We start from the raw sequence: 27,358 nt of genomic DNA on the forward strand, positions 1-27,358 counted from the left end.
ACAGCCCCTCATGCCTTATTGCTTAAATATTAAAGTGAGGTTGACTGACAAGTATTTGATGGTGTGAAATCAGGCAATGTCAGTCAGTTGAGATAAAGATAGAGAATGATGGACTATTCTTCAAAGAGGCGTGCATCGACCACCCTGCATGAATACACAGGTATGTGTCTGTCCAGCACCAGCATACAGACACGTCAAACAGTGGGAGGAACTACATGGACGCCTGACGAGACCTTTATTAAAACAACCATTTGCAGAGATTAAAGGAAAAACAACTCCAGTTTCATCAGAACAATTTTTCTGCTTATTTCGAAGACTTGCGCTGATTACATTCATAGTTTGGATAATGGATACCATCACATGCTTTTCATCAGACTGAGAAAGAATCCCTTTTTTCCATAAAAGGCTATTGAAAAGATGACTAACGACAGAGCAGTAGTGAAGAATTCAAACACTTGGCTAGAGTTACAGTCTTTAGAACAATACACAGATAAACATTGCAGCACTTTTTGCTAATCACTCATAACTTTACATTGAAGCCAAAAGGTCAGGCTCAATTTGCAATTCACATATATATACACCACACACACACACACAAACTCAGCAAAAAAATAAATGTACCTTTTTCAGTATGGTCTTTCAAAGATAATTAATAGAAATCCAAATAACTTCACAGATCTTCATTGTAAAGGGTTTAAACACTGTTTCCCATGCTTGTTCAATGAACCATAAACAATTAATGAACATGCACCCGTGGAACGGTCATTAAGACACTAACAGCTTACAGACGGTAGGCAATTAAGGTCACAGTTATGAAATCTTAGGACACTAAAGAGGCCTATCTACTGACTCTGAAAAACACCAAAAGAAAGATGCCCAGGGTCCCTGCTCATCTACATGAATGTGCCTTAGGCATGCTGCAAGTATGAATGAGGACTGCAGATGTGGCCAGGAAAATAAAACGCAATGTCTGTACTGCGAGACACCTAAGACAGTGCTACAGGGAGACGGGGCAGACAGCTGATCTTCCTCGCAGTGGCAGACCACGTGTAACAACATCTGCACAGGATCGGTACATCCGAACATCACACCTGCGGGACAGGTACAGGATGGCAACAACAACTGCCCGAGTTACACCAGGAAAGCACAATCCCGCCCATCAGTGCTCAGACTGTCCGCAATAGTGCTCTTCACTGACGAGTCGCAGTTTTGTCTCACCAGGGGTGATGGTCGGATTCACGTTTACTGTCGAAGGAATGAGTGTTACACCGAGGCCTGTACTCTGGAGCGGGATCGATTTGGAGGTGGAGGGTCCGTCATGGTCTGGGCCGGTGTGTCACAGCATCATCGGACTGGGCTTGTTGTTATTGCAGGCAATCTCAATGCTGTGCGTTACAGGGAAGACATCCTCCTCCCTCATGTGGTACCCTTCCTGCAGGCTCATCCTGACATGAACCTCCAGCATGACAATGCCACCAGCCATACTGCTCAATCTGTGTGTGATTTCCTGCAAGACAGGAATGTCAGTGTTCTGCCATGGCCAGCGAAGAGCTCGGATCTCAATCCCATTGAGCACGTCTGGGACCTGTTGGATTGGAGGGTGAGGGCTAGGGCCATCCCCCCAGAAATGTCCGGAAACTTGCAGGTGCCTTGGTGGAAGAGTGGGGTAACATCTCACAGCAAGAACTGGTAAATCTGGTGTAGTCCATGAGGAGGAGATGCACTGCAAAACTTAATGCAGCAAGTGGCCACACCAGATACTGACTGTTACTTTTGATTTTGACCCCCCCCCCCCTTTGTTCAGGGACACATTATTCTGTTAGTCACATGTCTGTGGAACTTGTTCAGTTTATGTCTCAGTTGTTGAATCTTGTTGTGTTCAGACAAATACGCATCAGCACCTAAGTATTGTGATAATATCGTATTGTGAGGTCCCAGCCTTAGCTAATAATGCATCAAACATTGGCACAAGTTCTCCAATCAATCAAACTTGCTTGTAGCTTTCAAACAGGTAGTCAGCTAAGTTCTTGTTTGTTTGGAGATTTTGGAAGACATTTGTGTGTGTGTGTGTGTTCTTTCTCACCAGGGATGGCATGGCACTCCTGTTGCTGAAGCTCCCATTGACAGTGGAGGTTGAGGGAGCAGCTCTTACAGTTGACCAGCTTGCTGCAGATCTCTTCATTCCTCACATGGCATTTGGTGAAGTTCGTCACAGACTGGGAAGAAAGAACACAAGTAACAAACGTCAACATTGTTATTATTATGGTGAATTTGCTTCACAGTATTGGGGTAATGTAAAGATGCAATTTGTGCTTTGGCAGAACAGAAAAGGATGGATTGACATTAACAGCAAAGCCCCTGCAACAGTATGGAATACCCACATGTCCCATCATCTTAGCCCCTTGCTTCCACACAGAGAGCTGGTGATCAGACAGCATGGAAGGGGGAGGGGCCAGGGACAGAGGACCTCTATGTTGCTGCGCTAGCTCCAGGGTCAGCTACAGACACACATAGAGGAGACAGCAGTGGAAAGCATTAGGCTAACTGACACAGTTAGCCAAGCAGGGGAGATAATAATGACTTGTCTACAACAACAGTTAAGTGGTGACGTATGAGAAGGCAAGCTTTAAGCTACCTGAGTATTCATGCTGTGTAATTTATTGACAACTTTAGCTGTGCCGTCTCACTTCCGCCCCCTGTAGGCAGACTCACCACAGTGCAGTTGTTGGAGGCAGAGATGCACTTCTTGTCTTCACACCACTGGCAGCCGTTGGTGTTGGCAGTGCAGCTGACGCAGTCAGAAAACCTGTAGCATCTCTCGGCTGCACTGTCTGGAACAGAGTTAGAGAACCTAGTCAGCAAGAGAGTTCATGTTCAAGATCAGTGGTGACCGTAGCAGAACAGAGACTGGGCCAAGACAGGGAATCTTGAGGACAGAGGACAGTCAGAGAAACAATACTAGTAAACAGCAGACTCAATCAAGAAATAAAATAGGTTTGTCACGGAAATGTCCCCTGCAATACCACCTTATCAGCAAGAAAACAGAAAGGTAGATGGGTCTGGCTCTATGCCTATCATTTCTAGTGGCCCTGTAGAGCCACTTACCCTGCATGCCAGCAGCCAACTACAAATGACTGACTGAACGATTAGACAAGGACAGAGGATAAACAGTGTGATAATCTGTCATCAATTAAAACGTCATTTCATTAATCCCCGGTCCAATTCACCAGTGATAACGCTCTAAAACCGCCCTGTAATTATGATTATGATCTTAACCTCGGGTTTGCCCACAGATAAAAACACAATACATGTGTTTCCGTGTCAGTGTATTTTCAGCATAATGGTAATTGCCTCCGAATGGAATAATTGTGTTGGTCCTGACCTTTTCTTCCTACGATTATGAACACAGGCTTTAAGAGGAATCAAATGATTATTATTGCTTTCCTGGAGGATCATGATTCATACAGTACAAGAGATAGGTAAGGAACCAGAGAGTTTTATGTGAAATGTGATTTGGCTTCATCATGGACGGCTCAACTATAGAGCATGTATCCCTTAGTCAGGTAAGAGAGAACGCCTCTGGGATGTGTGTTGCGTCCATTTTACGGGCTCCTGACCAATTATGTTATTTTGTGTGTTTCTTTTTGGACATAATGTTTCTGCCATTGTTTCATATGACTGAAAAGAGCACCTGGAAATCAGAATAGAGATTTGGATGAAGAATTATACTTCAATGAAACCATGGCGACGAGTAAATAAACCTCCTCTACACTCTGTTCCACTGGCGAACGTACAATCACTGGAGAACAAACTGGACGAGATCCGTTCGAGACTATCCTATCAACTGGACGTGAAGATCTGTAATATCCTGTGCTTCAGAGTCGTGGCTGAACGGGGACATGGTTCATATAAATCTAGCTGGTTTTTCTATGCATCCGCAGGACAGAACCACAGCGTCTCGTAAACTCAAAGGCAGGTGTGTGTCTCTTTGTTAACAAAGTCTGGTGCGCGATGTCTCAAGTTTTGGGGGAGCGTTAAATTGGCATGCTGACTGCAGGAATGTCAACTAGAGCTGTTGCTTAGTTCTAGAGCAGTGGTTCCCATACATTTATTAAACATAAGACTAAGTGTGAGTTTTTGTCACAACCCGTGAGACGTGACAAAGAGCTCTTATAGGACCAGGGCACAAATAATAATCAGTAACTTTGCTCTTTATTTAGCCACCTTACATATAAAACTTTATTTGTTAATCGAAAATTGTGAATAACTCACCACAGGTTAATGAGAAGGGTGTGCTTGAAAGGATGCACATAACTCTGCAATTTTGGGTTGTATTGGAGAGAGTCTGTCTTAAATAATTTCCCACACACAGTCTGTGCCTGTATTTAGTGTCATGCTAGTGAGGGCCGAGAATCCACTCTCCACATTGGTGCGTGGTTGCCAAGGGCATCAGTGTCTTAACAGCGCAATTTGCCAAGGCAGGATACTCTGAGCACAGCCCTATTTAGAAATCTGGCAGTAGCTTCTGATTAAATTACATTTTTACAGAACCGCTTGCTGCAATTTCGATGAGGCTCACTAAGTGGACTTAGATGCTTCGCTATATAATAATAATAATAATAATATATGCCATTTAGCAGACGCTTTTATCCAAAGCGACTTACAGTCATGTGTGCATACATTCTACGTATGGGTGGTCCCGGGAATCGAACCCACTACCCTGGCGTTACCAGCGCCAAGCTCTACCAACTGTGCTACATTTGACATTGTCTGTAAGCTTGAGTTCATTTGCACACAAATATCATACAAGACCTGGGCGTTGTTCTTGTTAATGCAGACAGAGAAGAGCTCCAACTTCTTAATCATAGCCTCAATTTTGTCCCGCACATTGAATATAGTTACAGAGAGTCGCTGTGATACTAGATTGAGATCATTCAGGTGAGAAAATACATCCCCCAGATGGGCCAGTCATGTGAGAAACGCGTCATCATGCAAGCAGTCAGACAAGTGAACATTATGTTCAGTAAAGAAAACTTTAAGCTCGTCTCTCAATTTAAAAAAACACGTCAATACTTTGCCCCTTGATAACCGGCGCAATTCTATATGTTGTAAAAGCGTTACATTGCATAATGCAGAAAATACGAGAGTTCAGGGTCCTTGCTTTAAGAAAGTTAACCATTTTCACTGTGGTGCCCAAAACGTCTTTCAAGCTGTCAGGCATTTCCCTTGGCAGCGAGAGCCTCTCAATGGATGCTGCAGTGTACCCAAGTGGCATCGGGAGCAACTGCTTGAACACGTGTTACCACTCTACTATGTCTCCATGTCATGGCTTTTGCGCCATCAGTACAGATACCAACACATCTTGACCACCAAAGTCCAATTGACGTCACAAAGCTGTCCAGTACTAAAGGCTAGAGCTGCCGCTTTCAAGGAGGGGGACACTAATCCGGAAGCTTACAAGAAATCCTGCTACACCCTTCGACGATACATCAAACAGGAAAAGCTTCAATACAGGACCCCTTACAATCCTACTACCCAGGCTGACACTAGTCGGATGTGGCAGGGCTTGCAAACTATCTCGAGTTACAAAGGTAAACCCAGCCACTAGCTGCCCAGTGACACGAGCCTACTATATGAGCTAAATGTCTTGAATGCTTGCTTTGAAACAAACCACACTGAACTACGTGTCAGAGAACAAGCTGGACGACTATGTAATCATGCTCTACGTAGCCGATGTGAGAAAGACCTTTAAACTGGTTAACATTCCCAAGGCTGCAAGGCCAGACAAATTACCAGGATGTATACTGCGCTGACCACCTGGCAAGTGTCTTCACTGACATTTTCAACCTCTCCCTGACCCAGTCTTTAATACATATGCTTCAAGCAGACCACCATAGTCCCTGTGCCCAAGATCGCCACGGTAACCTGTCTAAAGGACTATCGCCCATAGTGCTCACACCCAATGTCACCGGAAGGCCAAAGATATCAAAGGACAACAACCCCCTGAGCCACTGCATGGTCACCCCGCTACTATCCAGAAGGCAAGGTCAGTACAGGTGTTTCAAAGCTGGGACAGAGACTGAAAAACAGCTTCTATCTCAAGGCCATCAGACTGTTAAACAACCATCACTAACACAGAGAGGCTGCTGCCTACATAAAGACATAAATTATTGGCCACTTTAATAAATGGAACACTAGTCACTTTAAATAATGCCACTTTAATGTTTACATATCTTACATTCCTCATCTTACATGTACAGTGGAGCAAAAAAGTATTTAGTCAGCCACCAATTGTGCAAGTTCTCCCACTTAAAAAGATGAGATCATCATAGGTACACTTCAACTCTGACAGACAAAATGAGAAAAAAAATCCAGAAAATCACATTGTAGGATTTTTTATGAATTTATTTGCAAATTATGGTGTAAAATAAGTATTTGGTCATCTACAAACAAGCAAGATTTGGTCACCTACAAACAAAAAAGATATTCTGGATATCAGGACAGCGATCACTCACCTCGGATTACAAAAACAAAATCTACAACAAAGACGTTCTCCAAACACCCCACAGGACCGACATCCCCATTATTTGCAAGAGGAAGCAACGCAGGTACAGAGGACAAAGAGACGGATGCCTGGCCAGGACCCGGCGAAGGCAACAGGGAAAGCTGCTGTTACCATCAATACTACTCGCCAACGTGCAATCATTGGACAATAAATTAGACGAGGTACGATCACGAATATCCTACCAACGGGACATCAAAAACTGTAATATCCTATGTTTCACGGAATCGTGGCTGACTGACGACATGGATATTCAGCTAGGAAACATTCGCACTGAGCTAAAGGGTAGAGCTGCAGCTTTCAAGGTGTGGGACTCTAACCCAGAAGCTTACAAGAAATCCTGCTACGCCCTGCGACGAACCACCAAACAGGCAAAGCGTCAATACAGGGCTAAGATTGAATCATACTACACCGGCTCCGACACTAGTCTTATGTGGCAGGGCTTGCAAACTATTACAGACGGGAGGGAAGCACAGCTGTGAGCTGCCCAGTGACACAAGCCTACCAGGCGAGCTAAATCACTTCTATGCTCACTTCAAGGAAAGCAACACTGGCGCATGCAAGAGAGCCTCAGCTGTTCCGGACGACTGTGTAATCACACACTCCGTAGCCGACTTGAGTAAGACCTTTAAACAGGTCAACATACACAAGGCTGTGGGGCCAGACGGATTACCGGGACGTGTGCTCTGGGCATGTGCCGACCAACTGGCAGGTGTCTTCACTGACATTTTCAACATGTCCCTGATTGAGTCTGTAATACCAACATGTTTCAAGCAGACCACCATAGTCCCTGTGCCCAAAAACACAAAGGCAACCTGCCTAAATGACTACAGACCCGTGGCACTCACATCCGTAGCCATGAAGTGCTTTGAAAGGTTGGTAATGGCTCACATCAACAGCATTATCCCAGAAACCCTAGACCCACTCCAATTTGCATACCGCACCAACAGATCCACAGATGATGCAATCTCTATTGCCCTTTCCCACCTGGACAAAAGGAACACTTATATGAGAATGCTACTCATTGACTACAGCTCAGATTTCAACACCATAGTACCCTCAAAGTTCATCACTAAGCTAAGGATCCTGAGACTAAACACCTCCTTCTGCAACTGGATCCTGGACTTCCAGACGGGGCCGCCCCCAGGTGGTGAGGGTAGGTAACAACACATCCAAGACTAAGGAGATGATTGTGGACTAAAGGAAAAGGAGGACCGAGCACATCCCCATTCTCATCGATGGGGCTGTAGTGGAGCAGGTTGAGAGCTTCAAATTCCTTGGTGTCCACATCAACAACAAACTAGAATGCTATGCTGCCTGTCATCCAGGACCTCTACACCAGGTGGTGTCAGAGGAAGGCCCTAAAAATTGTCAAAGACCCCAGCCGCTCCAGTCATAGACTTATCTCTACTACTGCATGGACAGCGGTACCAGAGTGCCAAGTCTAGGACAAAAAGGCTTCTCAACAGTTTTTACCTCCAAGCCATAAGACTCCTGAACAGGTAATTAAATGGCTACTCGGACTATTTGCATTGTGTCCCCCCCAACCCTCTTTTTACACTGCTGCTACTCTCTGTTTATCATATATGCATAGTCAATGTAACTATACATTCATGTACATACTAACTCAATTGGGCCGGAAAACCAGTGATCCCGCATATTGGCTACCCGGGCTATCTGCATTGTGTCCCGCCACCCACCACCCGCCAACCCCTCTTTTACGCTACTGCTACTCTATGTTCATCGTATATGCATAGTCACTTTAACCAGAACTACAAATACATACTACCTCAATCAGCCTGACTAACCAGTGTCTGTATGTAGCCTCGCTACTGTATATAGCCTCTTTTTACTGTTGTTTTATTTCTTTACTTACACATTGTTCACCTAACACCGTTTGCACTATTGGTTAGAGCCTGTAAGTAAGCATTTCACTCTAAGGTCTACACCTGTTGTATTTGGCGCACGTGACAAATAAACTTTGATTTGATGATGATGGAGGCAACAGGGGAAAGAGCCTCAGTTCCACAAAATCCTTTCCACCAGCTGGCTGATGAGATATGTTGGCACGACTGCCATATTGCACCTCCTTCCCAAAGCCCTTGCTTGGAAGTGTACTTAGCTAAACTGTCAAGAACCTTGCCCTCATCCAGGCCAAGGTGGAGAGACATGGTAGTGATGACACCATAGGCCTTGTTGATCTCTGCACCAGACAGGATGCTCTTGGCAGCATATTTGGGGTCCAACATGTACGCTGCGGCATGTGTGGGCTTCAGGCAGAAGTCTTCATGCTTTTTGATGTATTTCAGAACTGCAGTTTCCTCTGCTTGGAGCAACAGTGAAGTGGGCAGGGCAGTATGGATTTCTTCTCTTACATTTGCAAGCAGAGTCTGAACATCAGACAGAATGGCATTGTCTCCCTCAATCCGTGCAATGGCTACTGCTATAGGTTTCAGGAGTTTCAGGCTACTGCCCACTCTCTCCCAAAATATATAATCCAGGATGATCCTCTTGATGGACATGTCCATATCGGAAGACTTGATTTCTTGGGAGGGACTCCACCCCTCCAGGAGACTGTCAAACATGATGACAACACCACCCCAATGGTGTTGCTGGGCAGCTTCAATGTGGTGCTCTAATTCTTCTCACTTTGCTTGGTGAGATATATTGCTGCTATAACTTGATGACCCTTCACATACCTAACAATTTCCCTGGCTCTCTTGAAGAGTGTATCCATTGTTTTAAGTGCCATGATGTCCTTGAGGAGCAGATTCAATGCATGAGCAGCACAGCCAATGGGTGTGATGTGAGGGTAGGACTCCTCCACTTTAGACCAAGCAGCCTTCATGTTCGCAGCATTGTCTGTCACCAGTGCAAATACCTCCTGACGTCCTTCAGCTCATCTGCAATGCAGAGACCGTTGTGTCTGTTGTTCCTTGTATCTGTGCTCTTGTAGAATACTGGTTGAGATGTAGTTCATTATTCCTTGCCCACGAACATTCGACCACCCATCAGAGATGATTGCAATACAGTCTGCTATCTCTATGATTTGCTTGACCTTCACTTGAACTCTGTTGAACTCTGCATCCAGCAAAATAGTAGATAAAGCATGTCTGGTTGGAAGGGTGTATGCTGGGCAAAGAACATTCAGAAATCTCTTCCAATACACATTGCCTGTGAGCATCAGAGGTGAATCAGTTGCATGCACAGCTCGAGCAAGACATTCATCAGCATTTCTCTGACTACGTTCCTCCATTGAGTGATTCCAGGAGGACATGAGCTGTTGCTATCAATATGGTGTCTGATTCATCATTTTCACCTCAGATAGAAGTAGAGAGACTTGTGTCAGAGGCTTGTTGTGAGCACTGAGGGAACTTCATGCACTTAGCCAGATGACACTGCATCTTTGTGGCATTCTTCACATAAGATTGTGCACAGTATTTGCAAATGTCCACAGCTTTTCCTTCTACATTAGCTGCAGTGAAATGTCTCCACACCTCAGATAGTGCCCATGGCATTTTCCTGTAAAGATTAGAAAAAGACATTGTAAAAAAATTATAAGAATAATAAAAAAATACCTTGCACAGGTAAATGGTAGAAAAAAAAATAACTGGCAGAAATTGTTAACAAGTTAGAAATGATTTAAACACACTTTGCTGTAGGCTACTACTATTCACCCCATCCAGCACTGTAATCAAAACTTACCAGATAGCATGTAGTCCTTGGCTCAGACAGTGTTGTGGGGTCAATAGCATCTCATTAGTGTGCAAGATCTTGAGAATCAGCTGTACATTGTGATGGAAGAATGCACTGTGCATGCAGAGGGATGCAATTCCATTGAATTGGGGTTAGTTTAACCAACATTTGTCACAAGACCTAGAATTGCCTTTGTGTAATCCCACAAAAAAAGGTTCACTGTTGTAAGCAATTTTTTGACGAATTTAAGCAAAATTCCCAAAATTCCAGGACTTAACTTCCGACCCTTTGCAACTCTAGTCGGAACTAGAAGCACAAGTTTTTCGCGACACCCGCAGTAACATCTGCTAAACACGTGTATGTGACCACGCAATTTGATTTGTAGCTATGAAATCGTTTGAAGGGGAATCACATCAACACTATCATCCCAGACGCCCTGGAACCACTCAAAAGTGAATACCACCCCAACAGATCCACAGATGGCGCAATCTCTATTACACTCCACACTGCCCTTTCACACCTGGACAAAAGGAACACCTACGTGAGAATGCTGTTCATTGACTATAAAGATTTGGCATGGGCCCTCAGATCCTCAAAAAGTTCTACAACAGCACTGTTGAGAGCTTCTTGACTGTCTGCATCACCACGCAAGGTGCTACAGTACATCACTGGGGCCGAACTCCCTTCCATCCAGGGCCTCTATACCAGGCGGTGTCAGAGGAAGCCCCCCAAAGAATTTAAAAAGACTCCAGCCACCCAAGCCACAGACTTTCTCTCTCGCACAGCAAGTGGTAACAATGCACCAAGTCTGGAACCAACACAACCCTGAACAGCTTCTATCCCCAAGCCATTAGACTTCTAAATGCCATGTTATTTTCTACTCCCTGTATATAGCCATGTTATTATCTACTCCCTGTATATAGCCATGTTATTTTCTACTCCCTGTATATAGCCATGTTGTTTGCTACTCCCTGTATATAGCCATGTTGTTTGCTACTCCCTGTATATAGCCATGTTATTTTCTACTCCCTGTATATAGCCATGTTGTTTTCTACTCCCTGTATATAGCCATGTTGTTTGCTACTCCCTGTATATAGCCATGTTGTTTGCTACTCCCTGTATATAGCCATGTTATTTTCTACTCCCTGTATATAGCCATGTTGTTTTCTACTCCTGTATATAGCCATGTTGTTTGCTACTCCTGTATATAGCCATGTTATTTTCTACTCCCTGTATATAGCCATGTTATTATCTACTCCTGTATATAGCCATGTTATTATCTACTCCCTGTATATAGCCATGTTATTTTCTACTCCTGTATATAGCCATGTTATGTTCTACTCCTGTATATAGCCATGTTATTTTCTACTCCTGTATATAGCCATATTATTATCTACTCCCTGTATATAGCCATGTTATTATCTACTCCTGTATATAGCCATGTAATTTTCTACTCCCTGTATATAGCCATGTAATTTTCTACTCCCTGTATATAGCCATGTTATGTTCTACTCCCTGTATATAGCCATGTTATTATCTACTCCCTGTATATAGCCATGCTATTATCTACTCCCCTGTATATAGCCATGTTATTTTCTACTCCCTGTATATAGCCATGTTATTTTCTACTCCTGTATATAGCCATGTTATTTTCTACTCCCTGTATATAGCCATGTTATTATCTACTCCTGTATATAGCCATGTTATTTTCTACTCCCTGTATATAGCCATGTTATTTTCTACTCCTGTATATGGCCATGTTATTTTCTACTCCCTGTATATAGCCATGTTATTTTCTACTCCCTGTATATAGCCATGTTATTATCTACTCCCTGTATATAGCCATGTTATTTTCTACTCCCTGTATATAGCCATGTTATTTTCTACTCCCTGTATATAGTCATGTTATTTTCTACTCCCTGTATATAGCCATGTTATTTTCTACTCCCTGTATATAGCCATGTTATTATCTACTCCTGTATATAGCCATGTTATTTTCTACTCCCTGTATATAGCCATGTTATTATCTACTCCCTGTATATAGCCATGTTGTTTTCTACTCCCTGTATATAGCCATGTTATTTTCTACTCCCTGTATATAGCCATGTTATTTTCTACTCCCTGTATATAGCCATGTTATTTTCTACTCCCTGTATATAGCCATGTTATTTTCTACTCCCTGTATATAGCCATGTTATTTTCTACTCCCTGTATATAGCCATGTTATTATCTACTCCCTGTATATAGCCATGTTATTTTCTACTCCCTGTATATAGCCATGTTATTTTCTACTCCCTGTATATAGCCATGTTATTTTCTACTCCCTGTATATAGCCATGTTATTATCTACTCCCTGTATATAGCCATGTTATTTTCTACTCCCTGTATATAGCCATGTTATTTTCTACTCCCTGTATATAGCCATGTTATTTTCTACTCCCTGTATATAGCCATGTTATTTTCTACTCCCTGTATATAGCCATGTTATTTTCTACTCCCTGTATATAGCCATGTTATTTTCTACTCCCTGTATATAGCCATGTTATTTTCTATGTTATTTTCTACTCCCTGTATATAGCCATGTTATTTTCTACTCCCTGTATATAGCCATGTTATTTTCTACTCCCTGTATATAGCCATGTTATTTTCTACTCCCTGTATATAGCCATGTTATTTTCTACTCCCTGTATATAGCCATGTTATTTTCTACTCCCTGTATATAGCCATGTTATTTTCTATGTTATTTTCTACTCCCTGTATATAGCCATGTTATTTTCTATGTTATTTTCTACTCCCTGTATATAGCCATGTTATTTTCTACTCCCTGTATATAGCCATGTTATTTTCTATGTTGTTTTCTACTCCCTGTATATAGCCATGTTATTTTCTACTCCCTGTATATAGCCATGTTATTTTCTACTCCCTGTATATAGCCATGTTATTTTCTACTCCCTGTATATAGCCATGTTATTTTCTATGTTGTTTTCTACTCCCTGTATATAGCCATGTTATTATCTACTCCCTGTATATAGCCATGTTATTTTCTACTCCCTGTATATAGCCATGTTATTTTCTACTCCCTGTATATAGCCATGTTATTTTCTACTCCCTGTATATAGCCATGTTATTTTCTACTCCCTGTGTATAGCCATGTTATTTTCTATGTTATTTTCTACTCCCTGTATATAGCCATGTTATTATCTACTCCCTGTATATAGCCATGTTATTTTCTACTCCCTGTATATAGCCATGTTATTTTCTACTCCCTGTATATAGCCATGTTATTTTCTACTCCCTGTATATAGCCATGTTATTTTCTACTCCCTGTATATAGCCATGTTATTTTCTACTCCCTGTATATAGCCATGTTATTTTCTACTCCCTGTATATAGCCATGTTATTTTCTACTCCCTGTATATAGCCATGTTATTATCTACTCCCTGTATATAGCCATGTTATTTTCTACTCCCTGTATATAGCCATGTTATTTTCTACTCCCTGTATATAGCCATGTTATTTTCTACTCCCTGTATATAGCCATGTTATTTTCTACTCCCTGTATATAGCCATGTTATTATCTACTCCCTGTATATAGCCATGTTATTTTATACTCCCTGTATATAGCCATGTTATTATCTACTCCTGTATATAGCCATGTTGTTTTATACTCCCTGTATATAGCCATGTTATTTTATACTCCCTGTATATAGCCATGTTATTTTATACTCCCTGTATATAGCCATGTTATTATCTACTCCCTGTATATAGCCATGTTATTTTCTACTCCCTGTATATAGCCATGTTATTATCTACTCCCTGTATATAGCCATGTTATTTTCTACTCCCTGTATATAGCCATGTTATTTTCTACTCCCTGTATATAGCCATGTTATTTTCTACTCCCTGTATATAGCCATGTTATTTTCTACTCCCTGTATATAGCCATGTTATTTTCTACTCCCTGTATATAGCCATGTTATTTTCTACTCCCTGTATATAGCCATGTTATTTTCTACTCCCTGTATATAGCCATGTTATTTTCTACTCCCTGTGTATAGCCATGTTATTTTCTACTCCCTGTATATAGCCATGTTATTTTCTACTCCCTGTATATAGCCATGTTATTTTCTACTCCTGTATATAGCCATGTTATTTTCTATGTTATTTTCTACCCCTGTATATAGCCATGTTATTTTCTACTCCCTGTATATAGCCATGTTATTTTCTACTCCCTGTATATAGCCATGTTATTTTCTATGTTGTTTTCTACTCCCTGTATATAGCCATGTTATTTTCTATGTTATTTTCTACTCCCTGTATATAGCCATGTTATTTTCTATGTTATTTTCTACTCCTGTATATAGCCATGTTATTTTCTATGTTGTTTTCTACTCCTGTATATAGCCATGTTATTTTCTATGTTATTTTCTACTCCTGTATATAGCCATGTTATTTTCTATGTTATTTTCTACTCCCTGTATATAGCCATGTTATTATCTACTCCCTGTATATAGCCATGTTATTTTCTACTCCCTGTATATAGCCATGTTATTTTCTACTCCCTGTATATAGCCATGTTATTTTCTATGTTGTTTTCTACTCCCTGTATATAGCCATGTTATTATCTACTCCCTGTATATAGCCATGTTATTTTCTACTCCCTGTATATAGCCATGTTATTTTCTACTCCCTGTATATAGCCATGTTATTTTCTATGTTATTTTCTACTCCCTGTATATAGCCATGTTATTTTCTATGTTATTTTCTACTCCCTGTATATAGCCATGTTATTTTCTACTCCCTGTATATAGCCATGTTATTTTCTATGTTGTTTTCTACTCCCTGTATATAGCCATGTTATTTTCTACTCCCTGTATATAGCCATGTTATTATCTACTCCCTGTATACAGCCATGTTATGTTATTTTTAGTCATTGTGTGTATTTATTATTCACTGTATTTATTCCTCGTGTCACTATTTCATCTTTAACTCTGCATGGTTGGAAAATGATCCATAAGTAAGCATTTCACTGTTAGTCTACACCTGTTGTCTATGAAGCATGTGACAAATAAAATGAGATTTTGATTTGAACTACCAAAGAGGGAAGTGAAAGCATCTCTCCCCATGAGAAACATACAGTTAAAAACATGTGAACACATATATCCAGGTGTGGATTCAATCATCGTGGAGGCTACAAATTTGAGTAAATTGTTGCAATCCTAATTTCCAAGGTAAGTATTGCTAGGTATGTAAACTGAAATGGTGACGAGGGCAATGTCATACAACACGTACTGGTGCGTGGAGGGCAGAAGGGAGCGGGCACGCTGCCGTTGGCATGGCTGGTGTCCCAGGGGACACAGTGGTCCCTAAGCCAGACACAGCGGATGCCAGGGCTGGCGTTGGCACAGCGCTGCTCCTCACTGAAAGCCTGGCAGCTGAGAGGGGTGTAGACCAGCACGTCATTCAGCAGCACACCAGAGAAACCACCAAACACATACATAGACCTGGGGAGAGAACACAACACAGAGTACACATCATTAACAGGGAACACTGAGGAAACTCATGAAAGAAAACTGAGATAAAAAAAACTACAAATACCAAGTAACGGAGGGGCAATATACTGGATGCAAATGACTGACCCATTGCTGACGACGGAGGTGTGGCCAAAGCGGTTGACGTCACGGTGGAGATCTGGTCTGGGCAGGACTTTCCATTCATCACAAGCTGAAAAAAACATGCACATAGAGATCAGGCTACAGGTTTGGTTTCAGTAGGAACATTTGACATATAAGAAGTACTTTTCAAAAACTTGTGTAGGGTCAAGCACTCAACCGCTATACCAAGAAATTATACCGCCACTGTGACCTGCGACACTCATACTACCATCCAAGCAACTGTGACTGAAACTCCCCTACACCCCAGAATCAGCTGTATATTTAAGGCCTCTAACGATCTGTAGCCTGGTAATCTGAGCTCCTTGGCATTTGTTCTCTGCAGCCCACCCAATCTGCCAGGCTCTCTCTGTTACATGCTTTTTAATACAGCAATTAACCCAGCTCCAGGTCCATTACCTAGCAACAGGGGAGAAGTGTTCCTTTCCTGTGTTCCTTTCTTGCCTGGATTTCATTTCAGTATGCCTGTACCATACCACCCTACCGTACATACTGAAAAACTGAACAGCACCGGGACTGGGTACACACACCAACCCCCCCGTCTGCACTGTTGCGCACGCACAGGCACACACACACACACACACACACACACACACGGAAGTGTCAACTCTGAATTATTAGCGCCTATGAGAATCCTGTGGACATAGAAGCTGTGGAACCAAAGGGAGCAGTGGAGAATGGCCTGTATGAATGTCATGGTCCCCCTGGCTCTGTATAATGGCTGTAGGACTGGGTGTACTGTACCAAGCCCAGGTGTGATTAACACTGTGTGTGTGAGCATACCAGAGCACTAGGGGCCATAACCTACACACAGGGCTGTCATAAACAACTAACCGCAGCTAGAGAAGATACCTTTACAGTTGCAAAAATATATATACAGTGCCTTGCGAAAGTATTCGGCCCCCTTGAACTTTGCGACCTTTTGACACATTTCAGGCTTCAAACATAAAGATATAAAACTGCATTTCTTTGTGAAGAATCAACAACAAGTGGGACACAATCATGAAGTAGAATGACATTTATTGGATATTTCAAACTTTTTTAACAAATCAAAAACTGAAAAATTGGGCGTGCAAAATTATTCAGCCCCCTTAAGTTAATACTTTGTAGCGCCACCTTTTGCTGCGATTACAGCTGTAAGTCGCTTGGGGTATGTCTCTATCAGTTTTGCACATCGAGAGACTGACATTTTTTCCCATTCCTCCTTGCAAAACAGATCGAGCTCAGTGAGGTTGGATGGAGAGCATTTGTGAACAGCAGTTTTCAGTTCTTTCCACAGATTCTCGATTGGATTCAGGTCTGGACTTTGACTTGGCCATTCTAACACCTGGATATGTTTATTTTTGAACCATTCCATTGTAGATTTTGCTTTATGTTTTGGATCATTGTCTTGTTGGAAGACAAATCTCCGTCCCAGTCTCAGGTCTTTTGCAGACTCCATCAGGTTTTCTTCCAGAATGGTCCTGTATTTGGCTCCATCCATCTTCCCATCAATTTTAACCATCTTCCCTGTCCCTGCTGAAGAAAAGCACGCCCCTTCAGGGTGATAAGCTGTGTTGCTTTTACGCCAAACATAACGTTTTGCATTTGTAACAGTATAATTTTTAAACCGTCCCCTCGCCCATACCCGGGCGCGAACCAGGGACCTTCTGCACACATCAACAAGTCACCCTCGAAGCATCGTTACCAATCGCTCCACAGAAGCCGCGGCCTTTGCAGAGCAAGGGGAACTACTACTTCAAGGTCTCAGAGCAAGTGACGTAACCGATTGAAACGCTATTTAGCGCACACCGCTAACTAAGCTAGCCGTTTCACATCCGTTACACATTGTTGCCAAAAAGTTCAATTTTGGTTTCATCTGACCAGAGCATCTTCTTCCACATGTTTGGTGTGTCTCCCAGGTGGCTTGTGGCAAACTTTAAACAACACTTTTTATGGAGATCTTTAAGAAATGGCTTTCTTCTTGCCACTCTTCCATAAAGGCCAGATTTGTGCAATATACGACTGATTTTTGTCCTATGGACAGAGTCTCCCACCTCAGCTGTAGATCTCTGCAGTTCATCCAGAGTGATCATGGGCCTCTTGGCTGCATCTCTGATCTGTCTTCTCCTTGTATGAGCTGAAAGTTTAGAGGGACGGCCAGGTCTTGGTAGATTTGCAGTGGTCTGATACTCCTTCCATTTCAATATTATCGCTTGCACAGTGCTCCTTGGGATGTTTAAAGCTTGGGAAATCTTTTTGTATCCAAATCTGGCTTTAAACTTCTTCACAACAGTATCTCGGTCCTGCCTGGTGTGTTCCTTGTTCTTCATGATGCTCTCTGCGCTTTTAACGGACCTCTGAGACTATCACAGTGCAGGTGCATTTATACGGAGACTTGATTACACACAGGTGGATTGTATTTATCATCGTTTGTCATTTAGGTCAACATTGGATCATTCAGAGATCCTCACTGAACTTCTGGAGAGAGTTTGCTGCACTGAAAGTAAAGGGGCTGAATAATTTTGCACGCCCAATTTTTCAGTTTTTGATTTGTTAAAAAAGTTTGAAATATCCAATAAATGTCGTTCCACTTCATGATTATGTCCCACTTGTTGTTGATTCTTCACAAAAAAAATACAGTTTTATATCTTTATGTTTGAAGCCTGAAATGTGGCAAAAGGTCGCAAAGTTCAAGGGGGCCGAATACTTTCGCAAGGCACTGTATATCATTGAAGTTTAATCCACTGCAGCTGCTATTTGGCAATCCTAGGGTGGTGGTGGTGGTGGGCGCACAGGGTCTCAATTGCAGTTTGATTACCAATCTCCTAGGGCCATGGTCATGAACTGCACTGAGCCATGGGTAGGCTACAATGAGTGTACCTGGAGCAGCTCTGACAACACAGCCCAGGATGTAGCAAGACATTTTCTCAGTCTGTGATTATCTACCAATCGTCTTTCAAAACGAATTTAGCCTCCCCAGGGAAAACAAATAACAACAGAGAAAAAATTATAGGTCGGCAATGTCGATTTCTTCTCTTTGTCAATATCACTGGGCAAATCATGTTAAATTGAGACAGCACAACGTTCAGTTTTCCCACTGTTAGTGGGATCCTAGGAGATGATAAACGTCAACCTCTTTACGTAGCGTTTTTGAATGGTTTATTATGTAGCTGCCTCTGAATAGGACTTGATAAACAAGTTTATTCATCCATTGATCTTGTTTGTTGGGGATACCACACTGTGAACAGAGTAATGGCTCTGAGAGCGATCACAATCCTGTGCTTTACCGTTTCATTTTACAAGTCTCTGATGCTTTACAGGCCACACGTCCACTCTTGCAAAATGTAAATGTGGCATTTACACAGATATAAACTGTTCCTGGGCGTTAAACGTGCAGCCAGGTTGCAAACGACCACACTCAGTGCATGGCTAATTGTGAAATCGCTGTTTAAAGGGAAAGACAAGTCAACAACACCAGTACCAATCAGAAGGTGCTTTTTCATCACATCCTAAAGACCAAGGTGTTCTCTGCCAGGGCCATGGTGTAGTCACCCTGATGAGCGCTCTCAGCCGGTCACTCAGGCCCACACTACTTTCTTATCAAATTCAATTGTACTCATCGCATACACAGTTTACAGCAGGTATTAAAGGCGCAGCAACATGTTGATGTGCTAGCTGTCTCAACAATGCAGTACATTCATCAATCTCAATAATAAGAGTCAAATCTAAATAAGATAAGAGATGTCCGTAGGTGATCCATTGGTTAAAGGGACAGACCAAAATAAGTATTTGTGACATCCGCCCCCATCACCAGTAGTTTAATTGGAATCCCGACTTTGGAACTGTCTAAGGCCTAATACCTATCGTGAAGCCTGGAGCTAGAGTAAATCAATAACCCAGACATGCACTGACAGTCAGCCAAATGTGTCTCCCCACCATCTGATGTGTACTAGAGATGAATGATTTCGCAGGATCCTTGCCTTTATATTGAAACTCCCTGATACTCATCACAACGCTCCCCTCATTTCATTTCCTCCCAGGATATTGGCAGAAGAACCATGAATAATGAACAGGGGGAAAGGGGGAGATGACAGGGGAATCAGCACACCATCTTGAAGGGGAAATCAAACCTCATTTAAATGGAAGACTTAAAGGAACATTCCACCCAAAAACAATGTTTTGGTATTTGTTTCATTAGTCCATTGTTGATATAGTCCCAAAATGTTCTGCATGTCAGCAATCAAGTTTTCACGATATGTAACTTTCATTTTGATGCAAAAATGCAGTATTATATGATGCAAAATACATGATACCAGCTGTACTTTGAAAATTGAATATCTTGAAAACCTGATTGCTGACATGCAAAACATTTTGGGACTATATCAACAATGGACTAATGAAACAAATACCAAAGATTATATTGCAGCAGCAGAAAATGAACAGGGCACTCTTGTTGAAGACTGCCAGTTGCCTTTCAGGGGGTAGGGGGTGGTGGGGGGACAAAACATTTTTAATTAGAGTTCATTTCACCCAAATCTAATTAGAATTATGAGGATGGGGTGATGAGGGGAGAAAAGAATTAAACGCAAATTAAAACTGCCTTGTGTCGACCTGAATTTAATCTCTCGCAGAAGAAAAGCACAAAAAGCTAATAACGCTCTCCCCCTCCAAGGTTAGCAGAGAGAAACAAAAACAAATTAGCGCTTAAAACGTCTCAGCATGAGTGGCGGAGCCGACAGAGAGAGAGAGCAGCAGAGTAATGCCTCTTCCACAGGTGGAACTAATTAATTAGCTCACAGAGAGAGGAGCAGAGAGGAGAAAAAGTCCTATCAGTCCATTAACTACTGAATGAGACTTCCTTAAAACTGGTGAAACCTGTTGACACTTGAAGTGATGAAACATCTCATGTACTGTAGTAGGCTACAATGTCTTTCAGGCACATGAGTAAAAAATAATCACTCACCATAGATAGGTTTTGATCTGGGTTCAGGCATGCTTTCTAAACAAAATGCCAAACTGTTTCCTTCATGTACAGACAATACAGTACCTAAAGCAAAAATGCTTTCCACGAACCTGTTCACTCTAAACTCGGGGGGAAAAAAGAAATGTCCCTTTTTCAGGACCCTGTCTTTCAAAGATCATTCGAAAAAATCCAAATAACTTCACAGATCTTCATTGTAAACGGGTTTAAACACTGTTCCCATGCTTGTTCAATGAACCACCGTAGTTAAGACACTAACAGCTTACAGACGGTAGGCAATTAAGGTCACAGTTATGAAATCTTAGGACACTAAAGAGGCCTATCTACTGACTCTGAAAAACATCAAAAGACAGATGCCCAGAGTCCCTGCTCATCTACGTGAATGTGCCTTAGGCATGCTGCAAGGAGGCATGAGGACTGCAGATGTGGCCAGGGCAATAATTTGCAATGTCCGAAACTGTGAGACGCCTAAGACAGCGCTACAGGGAGACAGGACAGACAGCTGATCATACTTGCAGTGGCAGACCACGTGTAACATATACACAGGATCAGTACATCCAAACATCACAAATGCGGGACAGTTACAGCATGGCAACAACAACTGTCTGAGGTACACCAGGAACGCACAATCCCTCCATCAATGCTCAGACTGTCCGCAATAGGCTGAGAGAGGGCTTGTAGGCTATTTGTAAGGCAGGTCCTCACCAGACATCACTGGCAACAATGTCGCCTATGGGCACAAACCCACCGTCGCTGGACCAGACAGGACTGGCAAAAAGTGCTCTTTTACTGACAAGTCGCGGTTTTCTCTCACCAGGGGTGATGGTCGGATTCGCGTTTATCGTCGAAGGAATGAGCGTTACACCGAGGCCTGTACTCTGGAGCAGGATCGATTTGGAGGTGGAGGGTCCGTCATGGTCTGGGGCGGTGTGTCACAACGTCATCGGACTGAGCTTGTTGTCATTGCAGGCAATTTCAAGTTGTGCGTTACAGGGACGACATCCTCCTCCCTCATGTAGCACCCTTCCTGCAGGCTCATCCTGACATGACCCTCCAGCACGACAATGCCACCAGCCATACTGCTCAATCTGTGCAAGATTTCCTGGCCATGGCCAGCGAAGAGCCCGGATCTCAATCCCATTGAGCAAGTCTGGGACCTGTTGGATCGGAGGGTGCGGACTAGGGCCTTTCCCCTCAGGAATGTCCGGGAACTTGCAGGTGCCTTGGTGGAAGAGTGGGGTAACATCTCACAGCAAGAACTGGCAAATCTGGTGCAGTCCATGAGGAGGAGATGCACTGCAGTACTTAATGCAGCTGGTGGCCACACCAGATACTGACTGTTACTTTTGATTTTGACACCCCCTTTGTTCAGGAACACATTATTCAATTTTTGTTAGTCAGAAGTCTGTGGTCTGTGGAACTTGTTCAGTTTATGTCTCAGTTGTTGAATCTTATGTTCATACAAATATTTACATGTTAAGTTTGCTGAAAATAAACGCAGTTGACAGTGAGAGGATGTTTCATTTTTTGCTGAGTTTAGAAGAAGCTGAAGATGGAGATTGTTAATTTTGCTTTATAATGAAATGAGTCAACAATGTCCAGTGACAACCTAATACTCTAGGGCCTATAATGAATGACAGGTTTCTGTGAGGCTAGCCCTTTAGCCATGCCAAGCAGACATATCTGGCCAAATACTGGCTTGTATACCAGAGCACCAATCACAGAGAGTGGTCTTGCCTGGGCTTCAGTGTAGAGTCTAGATCACACTCCCCAAGCCAAGCATCAGTCTAGCTACCACCTTGAACATAAAACAATCTATCGCTTCCAGATTATAGAAGTGACATTGGACTTTTTATCCCTTGGAGTGGCCTACTCAGGGTGATTGGACTGGCTATTTAGCTGAATAACAATGAGAGTGAAACAGTGACCTTCCATGACTGCATGAGAAGGCTTGGAAGCTATGGAGTAAAATGTTTAAACTTTTTTCAAACATCTAATCTGGATCCTAACTAGAAAATAAACATTCCCCTTTAATGGAGTTTCTTTCTTCGAACCTAAACATTGAGTCTCTGTGTATCTCCATCTGTCTCTCAATTCAATTTAAGGGCATTATTGGCATGGGAAACATATGTTAACATTGCCAAAGCAAGTGAAGTAGATAATAAACAAAAGTGAAATAAACAATAAGAATGAACAGTAAACATTACACTCAAAAGTTCTAAGATAATAAAGACATTTGAAATGTAAATTATGTGCAAAGTACAAAAGGGGAAAAAAATAAAAACATAAATATGGGGTGTATTTACAATGGTGTTTGTTTTTCACTGGTTGACCTTTTCTTGTGGTAACAGGTCACAAATATTGCTGCTGTGATGGCACACTGTGGTATTTCACCCAATAGATATGGGAGTTTATAAAAATTGGATTTGTTTTTTAATTATATTTGGGTCTGTGAAATCTAAGAGAAACATGTGTCTCTAATATGGACATACACTTGGCAGGAGGTTAGGAAGTGCAGCTCAGTTTCCACCTCATTTTGTGGACAGTGTGCACATAGCTTGTCTTCTCTTGAGAGCCATGTCTGCCTACAGCAGCCTTTTTCCAATGGTTAGGCTTTGCTCACTGAGTCTGTACATAGTCAAAGCTTTCCTAAAGTTTGGGTCAGTCACAGTGGTCAGGTATTCTGCCACTGTGTACTCTGTTTAGAGCCAAATAGCATTCTAGTTTGCTCTGTTTTTTTGTTAATTCTTTCCAATGTGTCAAGTAATTATCTTCTTGTTTTTTTTCTCATGATTTGGTTGTGTCTTCCTTGCATCACACCCTCCTTCCGTGCATCACACCCTCCCTCCTTGCATCACACCCTCCCTCCTTGCATCACACCCTCCCTCCTTGCATCACACCCTCCCTCCTTGCATCACACCCTCCTTCCTTGCATCACACCCTCCTTCCGTGCATCACACCCTCCTTCCTTGCATCACACCCTCCCTCCTTGCATCACACCCTCCTTCCTTGCATCACACCCTCCTTCCTTGCATCACACCCTCCCTCCTTGCATCACACCCTCCCTCCTTGCATCACACCCTCCAATTTTGCATCACACCCTCCATCCTTGCATCACACCCTCCCTCCTTGCCTGCCTCCCTCCCTGCATCCCACCCTTCCTCCCTTCCCTGCATCACACCCTCCCTGCCTGCCTGCCTTCCTCCCGCCCTTCCGGCATCACACCCTCCCTCCATCACTCCCTGCCTGCATCACCCCCTGCCTTCCTTCCTTCCCTCTCTGTCATCAGCATGCCCTGTAATGCCCCTGCACCGTATTCAAAACGAATATTCATATAAGAGCAGACGCCATCTGGCCAGCTCCCATTCTATAGCTCTTTATGCGGCGTTAATGATCCCCACTGTATTACTGAAAGGTGATCTGTTACTCACATCAGATCTCACGTAAAACACCCAGGGGGTCCAAAAACACACACAGGAAGGAACACACATAGCTCTAAACCTTTAGTACTAACTCCAAATACAAGAGCAAAACAACTTTCCCGGAGAAATGAAGTCTATTATGAGTTACGACTACCTTTTGGTTTATGGCTAGTTCCACTATTCAAATGTAAAGAATGTCTACCGTAGCTGTTACAACAGAACGTGATCCTCCATCTCAGGTATCAGAGGCTGGGTATTCACCCCTAGGGAAAAGATACACTATATATACAAAAATATGTGGACACCCCTTCAAATTAGTGGATTTGGCCATTTCAACCACACCAGTTGCTGACAGATGTATAAAATCAAGCACACTGCCATGCAATCTCCATAGACAAACATTGGCAGTAGAATGACCTTACTGAAGTGCTCAGTGACTTTCCACATGGCACCATCATAGGATGCTACCTTTCCAACAAGTCAGTTCATCAAATTTCTGCCCTGCTAGAGCTGCCCCGGTTAAGTGCTGTTACTGTGAAGTGGAAACGTCGAGGAGCTACAAAGGCTCAGCCGCAAAGTGGTTGGCCACACAAGCTCACAGAACGGGATCACCAAGTGCTGAAGCGCGTAACACGTAAAAATCGTCTGTCCTCAGATGCAACACTCACTACCGAGTTCCAAACTGCCTCTAGAAGCAACGTCAGCACAATAACTGTTTGTCGGGAGCTTCATGAAATGGGTTTCCATGGCCGAGCAGCCGCACACAAGCTTAATAATATAATAATAATATAATATATGCCATTTAGCAGACGCTTTTATCCAAAGCGACTTACAGTCGTGTGCATACATTCTACAATGTGTGCATACATTCTACGTATGGGTGGTCCCGGGAATCGAACCCACTACCCTGGCGTTACAAGCGCCATGCTCTACCAACTGAGCTACAGAAGATCACCATGCGCAATCCCAAGCTTCGGCTGGAGTGGTGTAAAGCTCGCCACCATTGGACTCTGGAGCAGTGGAAACGCTTTCTCTGGAGTGATGGATCACACTAAACCATCTGGTAGTCCAACAGACGAATCTGGGTTTGGCGGATGCCAAAAGAACGCTACCTGCCCGAATGCATAGTGCCAACTGTAAAATTTGGTGGAGGAGGAATAATGGTTGTGCTGTTATTCATGGTTCGGACTAGGCCCCTTAGTTCCATTGAAGGGAAATCTTTTAACGCTACAGCATAGAATGCCATTCTAGACGATTCTGTGCTTCCAACTTTGTGGCAACAGTTGGGGAAGGCCCTTTCCTGTTTCAGCATGACAATGCCCCCATGCACAAAGCGAGGTCCATAAAGAAAGGGTTTGTGGAAGAACTTGACTGGCCTGCACAGAGCACTGACCTCAGCCCCATTGAACATATTTGGGATGAATTGGAACGCCGACTGCGAGCCAAGCCTAATCGCCAAACATCAGTGCCCGACCTCAATCATGCGCTTGTGGAAAACCCTCCCAGGAGAGTGGAGGCTGTTATAGCAGCAAAGGGGTGACCAACTCCATATTAATGCCAATGATTTTGAAATGAGATGTTCGACGAGCATACTTTTGGTCATGTAGTGTATCTTAGCTTTGCACTTCAACTTGACTTTCATAAAGCCTAGTGCTGCTATATGTTGAGGTCAAAAGTCAGTGAACACCCTTTCCCTAGGGCTGCAGAATGTCACCTGTCAGTTCTTCTTTGGTTACACACACTGTGTGTGTCTCTGTGGACCCAGGCCTGGGAGGCAACTAACAGTAGAGAATGACAAATGACAACTATGGCTTTAGGGGTCAGGGTTCAACTCTGATGAGAGTGAGTTGGTGGGTGGGCACACGCTTGTAGCAATGAACATCACACGTATGATGTTTGCATGGAGGAATGTGTGGTATTGTAAGGTGGGGGGGTTGGTTATACTTATTTAAGTACAGGTAAAGTAGGTCACTTCTATTCCTGTACCATATGCCCGGAGGTTGAAGCTGGTAACTCATATTTTCAAAGCAAAATAAACAGGAGTCAAATACAGTCAGCTCAAAACATAAGGATTGCGTCAAACCAACAACAGATGGACTATCACTAGCCTAGTGAGGACCAGATGTACTATCCATAGCCTAGCGAGGGACCAGCAGCAGCATCACTAGCCTAGTGAGGACCAGATGTACTATCCATAGCCTAGCGAGGACCAGCAGCAGCATCACTAGCCTAGCCAGAACCAGCTGCACCATCACTAATAATATAATATAATAATAATATATGCCATTTAGCAGACGCTTTTATCCAAAGCGACTTACAGTCATGTGTGCATACATTCTACGTATGGGTGGTCCCGGGAATCGAACCCACTGCCCTGGCGTTACCAGCGCCATGCTCTAGCCAACTGAGCTACAGAAGGACCACTAGCCTAGTGAGGACCAGATGTACTATCCATAGCCTAGCGAGGACCAGCAGCAGCATCACTAGCCTAGTGAGGACCAGATGTACTATCCATAGCCTAGCGAGGACCAGCAGCAGCATCACTAGCCTAGTGAGGACCAGATGTACTATCCATAGCCTAGCGAGGACCAGCAGCAGCATCACTAGCCTAGCCAGAACCAGCTGCACCATCACCAGCCTAGTGAGGACCAGATGTACTATCCATAGCCTAGCGAGGACCAGCTGCAGCATCACTAGCCTAGCCAGATCCAGCTGCACCATCACTAGCCTAGCCAGAACCAGCTGCACCATCACCAGCCTAGCGAGGACCAGCTGCACCATCACTAGCCTAGCCAGAACCAGCTGCACCATCACTAGCCTAGCCAGAACCAGCTGCAACCATCACTAGCCTAGCCAGAACCAGCTGCACCATCACTAGCCTAGCCAGAACCAGCTGCACCATCACCAGCCTAGCGAGGACCAGCTGCACCATCACTAGCCTAGCCAGAACCAGCTGCACCATCACTAGCCTAGCCAGAACCAGCTGCCAGGACCAGCTGCACCATCACTAGATAGCCAGAACCAGCTGCACCATCACCAGCCT

The 27,358-nt window shown here is 43.2% G+C and overlaps 1 protein-coding gene across 4 annotated transcripts in view; it reads right to left on the minus strand.

The window, feature by feature from the left end:
• The window catches only part of LOC118369810 (attractin-like protein 1), a 371,022-nt gene that overhangs the window by 267,534 nt on the left and 76,130 nt on the right, over nucleotides 1-27,358 (minus strand). For 2 of the 4 annotated variants that reach the window (XM_052498665.1, XM_035754518.2), the window contains exons 11-15: nucleotides 15,898-15,982; nucleotides 15,551-15,762; nucleotides 2,713-2,831; nucleotides 2,382-2,498; nucleotides 2,084-2,216 (exon numbers count right to left, since the gene is read on the minus strand). In XM_052498665.1, the coding sequence (XP_052354625.1) occupies nucleotides 2,084-2,216; nucleotides 2,382-2,498; nucleotides 2,713-2,831; nucleotides 15,551-15,762; nucleotides 15,898-15,982 (666 nt within the window). The remainder of the gene's footprint in view (nucleotides 1-2,083; nucleotides 2,217-2,381; nucleotides 2,499-2,712; nucleotides 2,832-15,550; nucleotides 15,763-15,897; nucleotides 15,983-27,358) is intronic. The other 2 variants (XM_052498667.1, XM_052498666.1) reach the window with 1 other exon arrangement.

The sequence above is a fragment of the Oncorhynchus keta genome, chromosome 36 (genome assembly GCF_023373465.1).
Source record: "Oncorhynchus keta strain PuntledgeMale-10-30-2019 chromosome 36, Oket_V2, whole genome shotgun sequence".
NCBI classification, from domain to species: domain Eukaryota; kingdom Metazoa; phylum Chordata; class Actinopteri; order Salmoniformes; family Salmonidae; genus Oncorhynchus; species Oncorhynchus keta.